The sequence below is a fragment of the Pseudomyrmex gracilis genome, unplaced genomic scaffold, assembly GCF_002006095.1.
Source record: "Pseudomyrmex gracilis isolate BER0280 unplaced genomic scaffold, ASM200609v1 scaffold_171, whole genome shotgun sequence".
Classification (NCBI taxonomy): Eukaryota; Metazoa; Arthropoda; class Insecta; order Hymenoptera; family Formicidae; genus Pseudomyrmex; species Pseudomyrmex gracilis.
Window position 1 is genome coordinate 335,221 of NW_018020755.1, and position 8,533 is coordinate 343,753.

At 28.9% G+C, this 8,533-nt stretch overlaps 1 protein-coding gene across 2 annotated transcripts; it reads right to left on the minus strand.

The window, feature by feature from the left end:
- Positions 1 to 7,105: 7,105 nt before the first annotated feature.
- On the minus strand, positions 7,106 to 8,524 carry LOC109857772. Of its 2 annotated transcripts, XM_020434444.1 has the most exons (5): positions 8,408 to 8,524; positions 8,275 to 8,317; positions 7,982 to 8,051; positions 7,699 to 7,746; positions 7,106 to 7,428 (listed from the first exon to the last, which is right to left on the minus strand). In XM_020434444.1, exons 1-5 carry the CDS (start codon positions 8,478 to 8,480, stop codon positions 7,303 to 7,305), a joined length of 360 nt encoding a protein of 119 aa, XP_020290033.1. In that variant the 5' UTR covers positions 8,481 to 8,524; the 3' UTR covers positions 7,106 to 7,302. The 2 variants fall into 2 exon arrangements, with proteins under 2 accessions (XP_020290033.1, XP_020290032.1); XM_020434443.1 differs by having other exon boundaries at positions 8,275 to 8,524.
- Between the last annotated feature and the right edge of the window lie 9 nt (positions 8,525 to 8,533).

An 8,533-nucleotide genomic window follows, 5' to 3' on the forward strand; every position in this document is an offset into this window, starting at 1 on the left:
GATTCACGGTCATATGTGACGCGATATCCTACAACAAATAAAGGTTTAGAAAACCTGATAGTAAAAAACAAAGTACGAGAAACAATTACTCTACAAAACTAATAAACGTTTTTATAAACTACATGTACAATAAAAAGAAACTTGAAAATTCATATGTATGTTAGTACATTACCAGCGGAGTCCGCGACAATGAGAAACTCAGTTTTATTAAGAAGCGAAAAATAAATATGTTTTTTGTATGGTGTTAGGATATCACTATACGTGACAGTAATTTCTGTATTTAGTATTTTTTTAACAGTCACAGGTATCCACCAATTTAGTTCGCACTGTTCTTTGTAATTAACAGTAAAACAGTCTATGACAGATATTGCAATCTGTGTATCATTGAGTCGTTTAACTTGTAACACAGGATAACCAACTTCTGCTGTCCATGAAGTTAATATTGTTTTTATTATTTCTGTCGAAAGGTATATAGTCTTATTTAAGGATACCTCAAAATTCCAATGCCATAACTTATCAAGAATTGACAAGTCCTTATATATGTTATCTGATACCTCCTTACTGACCACAAATATCGTAAAAAAAAATATTGTGTTAATGCTTGCCATAATACTCCGAAAACAATATATATATTTAATAATTGTAGTGATAACTTTCAACTACTTTGAAAAAAGATTAATTAAAAAAGAACGAATTACTCTATACTTCAATGATTTGTAAATACTTACGTGTTATAATATAAGTTTACGACGTTTTCAAACAACGAAATATACAAGAAATCTCGTTCAAGTAAGGTACTAAGCATATAAAAGGTGCTGAATGCTACAACATAATTTATAGTGTTAGCTTTTCACAGTTTATTCACAAAAAAAGGTAAAATAGTAACTAAATAGTAGTAAAGAATAAATTTATACTATAGTGTTACTTTTTTACACACACTTAGAAATGTGTAAATGTACTTTTATATCGATTTTAGAAAACGTTTGCCTACAATATAATATGATGAACATAACAATGACTATTTGACTTTTTATAATATATTCTGAAGATATATACCACTATCTCTTAGTATCTTACCTATTAATTTGTGGACGTGAAAGTAGGTAGTAAAATGTACTTAAGAAATTTAGTTTTCTTACCTTTTTCTCGCCACATTTTCCTAACGGTTGATATTCGAGCTGTAAAAGAGTTTTCTTGAAGCGCAAAACCATACCTACTAAATCCTTCTGCATAATCTAAAAAGCTTCGTCGTGTCTGGACCGCAATTGATGTTATTAAAAACTATCAACAAGTTTAATGATAATACGATTATATAAGTATAGTGTATAAATCTAATATAATAGTATAATTTAAAGTTTTAGTCATATAAATCTTGATGACATTTTTCAATAAAAAGATAAAACGAATACGATAAATTAGTAATAACACAATAATCAAGAAAATATATATGTAGATTATTTCGTACACATAATCATATGTTTCTATGCTTTTCTAATATATTATACTGCGTATCTATTTAATATAATTTACACAATTATAAATAGTATCACAGTTACTGAAACTGTTTCAAAATATGTCTAAGAATATAACACTTTTTTAATTAACCAGAAAATATTATACTTGTTTTTACATATGACATTTCTATTTATGCACAACGATCTACAATCAAAATATATATGCACTATAATAACCTTGTCTCAAATATAAACTCCATATACGGTTAAAAATCCTTCGATAAACCAAGAATCCGACTGTTTAAATGTAGCTACCCACTCACTGAATATTTCTTGTATCACACTACGTGCTACAAAACATGTTACTTCTCTTTGTTTAATAATTGAATCTACTTCGCTGTTATATATACTGTTAACTTCACTGAAAATAAAAATAAAAATGTTACTGCAAGTACAGCCTTCTCGTACTTTAACAATGTTTTTTATAAGTTCACTTTTTTGTATTGTGAAGTATGCATCTCACCTCAAAAAAACAAATCCAGGAGTTATCATACTTTCGTAACGAGTAGAGGTTATTGGAAGTAGAACGTAAGAAACATGTAATCGTATGACATCGTCCAACATGTTTCTGAGAAGTGTAAAGATATCAAGAAGAAGAGTTCGTGCATAGTATGTATCAGTTCTCATCTTTAAGGTGCTTGTAATGGTAACGTTATTCTCTTTTCCCATAGTTGTATTATATACATTCGGTATAACAACAAATGCAACCAACTGCGTGGATATTAGAGGTGTGATGAAAAATGTTGTATGAATCGCATTTATTATCGAACTAGAATATTCAATAGGCATGTTCGAAAAAACTGTTTCACTGCGTTTGTGTATAATTTGAATGATAAATCTAGCCTTGGTTGCTGGATGTTCCCAATATGGAAAAATCCATTCATTTGGAATACGCGATAAAATCAGAAATCTATATAATAAACATAAAATATTACAGTGATACATAAATATAGTAGATAAGCATATTCCATTACATAAAGTACTACCTTAGTAGTAACATCTTCTCAATTATATTTAAAAAGAACAAATGTAAAGTTAATGGAACACAATTTAGCAAAATAAGACGCTTTTCGTATAACTATCTAGTTTTTACATGTACCATAATATTAATTTATAGTAAATCTTCAAAGAAAATTAGTAAATTTAAACTACATTATATAAATTAGTAGTATTATATCATGTGCCCACCGGGCGATAAACTAAAAAACTGTATGTTGCAATATTTAAAGTTATAAATATCTATCAAATAATAGTTTGATAATGTTCTGTAGAAATAAATGTTGTCTATAAATGTCATTGTAGTACAATATAATAATTGCAGCAGTACAAAAATGATAGTATGTGATAGCGTTGTATGTACACTTACTCTTTCGTTTCAGTTTGACTTATGTACGGGTCAATCGTGACAACTTCCGTTAACTTACATTTATATCTTGAAGTTATCACATATTTTCCAGATTTCACAGGTTGTTGCANTTCCTTACGTATAAATTTCGCATATTTAGGGGTTCTCCTTATTTTTATGGGAGTAATATCCACACTTTTGAATCGATTTTTAGTAGTATTTGACTGTGATACAGTGACTTCCCAATGTGATATGTAGTCATACAGAATTTCACTATCAACATACACATTTTGTATAGAACAATAACGTCCGATTTGTAATCGTATGTCTTTTTGTTCACATGACACGTTTAGCACAACAGTAGAATAGACGGTAAGAGAGGTGTTTTGTTTTTCTAAAGAAATAGTATAATGTATCGGTTGTACACACTGCGATGTCCGAGAGAAATTTTCATCAGTGGAAGATGCAACTCCGCGGATAGATATTAAGTATATTGCTCCGAAGAATATAAGCATCTGCGTAATGCGTATCTACAAAATTATTTTGCTTGTTAAACAAAAAATACAGATACACATTAAAACAAAACAGTTACGCATAACTTTTTTATAAAACAACTCTTTGCAGTATCAAATACAAAAACAGCATTTATAAATGTGTAATTAAAGAGCGAGATATAAATAAGTATGTTTCTATCAATAATCTCGTACTTCTATCACACATATACATCACAATATTTGTCACGAATGTGGTGTTCCAATCCGACATACAAAATGACGATTAAGAAAACAACATGTAAGGAACACAAGTACAAAGATTAATTATTATACGTTTTTCACAAAATTTGATATTATTTCAACAAACAAAAGTAAGAAAATGTGATCGAGCAAACTATTTAAGTTAGGTTTTTGCGGGTTTTAAATTGTAATCTGTGTATACCATCAAACAAAAAACTTCTTAAGAAAGTGTCTGAATATTGTATATAGTATTTACCGTAGTTAAAGAAAAATAGAGCGTAAAAGTAATTGCTTTGTTGTTTCTCTATCACGAAAACAGTATAATACGCTTGTAAAAAAATAAATCTATGATTTATATTTACTGTCCGATATTTGCATACAATTAGAGACACAGAAAGAAATAATATTTTATACACAACAGCTGAAACTTTCAAAAAACTACTATAAAGAAATTAAGACTTACCATCTTCTATATAGAATCCAAAGTAGTAAAACATAAATCTCGTATGAATAATATTGCAAACTACCAGTCCAAGATCGAAAAGGTATCGTTCGCGCGATCTTAACTCTTCGAGAAATCTTCGAAAACTACGAAACAATCGTTCCTGTGGAATAATACCTACATGTCACGATGTAAACATGTGTTGGGAAAATTGACTTTATTTTGTTCTTTTCTACCTACATATATGATGATAGAAATAACGGTTTTAAATGTTTTTCACGGTTTAAATCGTACAAATTCATGTAATACTATAATTTAACATATACAGAACTTGTTTTCTTTAATCCTAAGAATAAGAAGAAACACGCCAGTAAAAACACGATCACAGTTGATTGTGTGTAAAATCTTGGTTTCTTTTGTGCGAGTGACTTACAAAATGTTTCGTTTGAGTGATTCGGTCTTTATCGATTGTCTAAAGCAAGTGAATAAACAAATTAGGGTGTGCCGATTCGATAGATTATGTAAGTATACAAGTGTGTATATACTTACAATGATGGACAACTTTTTTGGTCAATACCTAAATATTAGGTCTACCGAAAAGTTCTGTCCGTTTTTGGAATAAAACAAAATACAAATTTTTCTTAATTTTTCAAAAATGGGATATACAAAGTGCCCTCACGCTAGCAAGAAATCATTAATAATAATGGCAATTATATTATTTAATAAAGTTTATTGACGGTAAGAAAAATTTATATTTTGTTTTATTCCGAAAACGGACAGAACTTTCCGGTAGACCTAATATATTATGTGTTCTGTATTTTGAACACAGAAGTTCGACGCCTATTCCGTAGTGACGTCACGTTCAGTGCGAGCGTTGTAAGATAGCCTTCCTTCACCACAAGGTTTTTCAACTTATATGCTTTCTCTCTCTCTCTTCTATGTCAATGCTTAAATTTCAGAATAAAACACTTTTCAATTGTAGACAATCAAATGCAATCGTAACTTTGGGATCAAGCACATGGAATTGATTGCAAGCGCTAAATAACTGATTTATATTGCGTATATTAGTTTTGCCACGTCCCGAAGCAAAATGCAAAGACTTGTGTTGTTTCCAACAAAACTGTATTGCAAAAAACTTTTATTTTTTCCTTACTAAATTTTGTGACGGCTGAAAGAAAAGTCACTCTGAGAGTGTCTAAAGGTTTGTCCAAAAATTATTAAAAATATGGCAAAAATTTGATCGTGCTTTTCGAAGAGCACTTGCTCTACGATTTCATTCTCTCAAAAAGCTATAGGAATATCACTTAGAAGAACACACAGTATAAGGTGGTATCAGAGCGAATGATGCTACATTACTTGTTTAAAATACAAAAACTATCGAAACGCAATAAATATCCGCGTGCTATCGAAGACTCGTTCGATCATCGAGCGAATTTCCCATACTTGCGAGCAATAAGTCGCGTGAATTTAAAAATCGTGTGACTGTTTTGAATAAGCGAAATAATATTTGCGAACAGCAAAGTGCGATCACCTGTTGACAAAACCGTTGATAAGAAGTCGCGTGAGCCATCGATAGACTGCTGTAAATGGAATTTGACTACGATTACAATACAGCAATTTCAAACAAAGTCTGATTCGACATACCCCTTTGTACATAAAAACTTTAAAGTCAATATATTGGACTCTTGTGATTGTGCAACACACCTGTCGTTTTTGGAAACGTATCGTTTTTTATAGAAACTGTAACTTTGGACGGCAGTTCTCGAAAAACTTACCTTTCCATTGAAACTAGATAACAAAACTATCCGCACACATAACACACACACACACACAGTTATCACTTGATTAACTAGTCGTAACGTATGACGCGAGATCATATCTGAAGTACATATGTATTTTGTTGTAATCGTTTTATTTAGGCAAAGTTTATTTTCGTGTTACTTTCTTCTGGTTTTTCTTCTTAGTATCTTTATTATTTCTGTTTTTTTACATCATCGATTAAACTGTGTTGTTGTCACTTAAACTCAACTTAATACTCAGAAAGTATTACGCTACAGTATTTCGTTCAGAACTGTCTTACTATCAGAATCTTAAAGTAAAATACAGCCATTACTCCGCCCTTCTTTGTTAGATTGAGTAGTTATGTATGAGGTATATATTAAAATACATATACCATTTATAAAAATAAACAACTTAAAAATTTCGCTTTGTAAACATTATACCAGTAAGATTATGCAATATTTCAATATTTAAAATATTTCAGACAAATCTGGCCGAAATGATTTTAAAAGTGAAGCAAAGTGAACAGTTTAAACGAAGAAAAAAGCTTCGTGCAAAGAACAACAACGGCAAAGCTACATCAAAAAAGGTTCTACATTGATTAAAAAGTAAATTTAACTTAGTTATCTTTTTACGTTGGTAGTGTTTATTTGTACGTTAAACATAAGGAGTCTTCCGTTGGTAAATACTTTTGTCGTTTGCTTATGCGTAAAAAAAAATCGTAGAATGTACACTAACAGAGTCGATTTCTGGCCATTTTCTGCTAAACTTTGCATACATAAGGAAAAAGTAACATAATCACATCTTTGCATCTACTTGATACTTATATGAAGAAAATCGGCAGTACGCAAACGCAATGGGAAATGCAAATACATTTAAATAAATGTGTTCACACGTAAACTTATTATTCCAATTAATAGCATAGCGCAAAAAATTAAGGAAAAGTTAGAATAATAAAAACCTTGAAATGCAAGTAGTATTTTTATTAAACCTAATTTAAATAACTATCTTTTGGTGAACAAACATAATAGACTTTAACTTATCACGTAACATTTTATAACTACAAATGATTAACTAACATAAATACTCATAAAATACTAAACAATATTACATAATATAAAGTCTTCTATTAATGTTATACATTTATACAGGTAAATACTATAAGTTTATTTAGCGTGTGATATATATATTCATATATTTATGTATGCTATACATAAATATACATATAAGTATCGACTCGCGTGTATATAAGTATTACATTGTAATAAAGAAACGAATTACGGAATAGAATCAACAAATTTAGTATATATTAAACTCCGAAAAGTATATGTCGTTTTCATTTTAATTATAATCAGCAAGTTTTGGTATCATAAATTAAAACTTCTTTAAACAGAAAATACATAAAAAAGTCAATACAACTACATAGTAAATTCTTTTAACAAAAATCATTTGCTTACATGCAAAAACGACACATCATTAAAAGAAAATTTATTTCCTCATGTGTTTGTAATTAAAAACATACTGGGGTCTAGAACGAATTATAGTTTGCATTTCATTTAAGAAACTACGACGATTTTCAACTTTTTTTTTAATGACATCGAGAACACGTGGATCCTAAAAAAGATTACAAAATGTAGTTAGTATAAAATTATATGTACTTGTGCATAATTTTGATTAAGATCTACACAAAATTATATTTCTAATAAAAATGATAAAAAAAACTACTAGTTTACACATATACAATAGGCTATATCTGAAAAAAAAACAGAAAATGAAACGCACACTTCCAAAAAAATATTAAATATAATAATATTTTATATATAGTACTTTGATTTTAATGATTTAAATTAAATAATACGCTATATAATTTATAAATACATTTACCATGTAATGTATATCCGACAGTTTATTTAAGAATACTTCTCTAGTAATCTGAAAAAATCATGTGCTATTGTCACTTAGTGTGATTTACTTATATTGTGTAACAACATTCACTTATTATATATTAGTTATTTGTTTTTTATATTACAAAAATTACGAATATAAAATCCATACCAGACACATTTTTACCCGTATAAATACATACGTATATATACATGTATATAATATAAAAAAATTTGGTTTTACATATTTATCTACAAAAAATAAGTAAGATCATACATCATACCATCGACAGGTCGTCGTCGGAATATATGTTGTTAATAATACAATTTATTATTGCTAGTATGTTCACGTCTCTATGAAAACAAAATAAAAGATGTACAATTAATATGTAAACTTACTAATACGTTATACAAAATAATGTAAGACAACAATGTTTGATCTGAACCATAAAAAGTAATGTAAAAAATATGCACATTATGTAAAGTAACTATTCGCATGAAATATATTGTATGAAATTTTGTATGAACTGTTTTACTATATGAAACTTTTTATACACATTTACAACAAGCTGTTTACCTTCCTATTCCAAGTTCTAGTCCGAATTGTATACTATCTAGCCCTAAATAATTTTTTGAATGCAAGGCAAAAATAGTGAAAAGTAAACTAACAGTAACACTTTTTTTTGCATGTACAATATTTTCACTGTTACCAGTTTTGGTACGTAAACTACTTCCAGGTCTTGGTAACGAATTACGATCAAGAAAAGACATCAAATTATACATATACTCGTATTTTTTGCAGCAAGGTAAAATTTCAAAGAAATCTTCTTCTTTTC

Coding starts and splice junctions, on each gene's coding strand:
- LOC109857772 (XM_020434443.1), bottom strand. CDS start 8,480: ATGTATAATTTGATGTCTTTTCTTGATCGTAATTCGTTACCAAGACCT. Junction 7,747..7,981: donor CCGACGACGACCTGTCGATG/GTATGATGTATG, acceptor TGATTTTTTCAG/ATTACTAGAGAAGTATTCTT. Junction 7,429..7,698: donor TGTCGGATATACATTACATG/GTAAATGTATTT, acceptor AATCTTTTTTAG/GATCCACGTGTTCTCGATGT.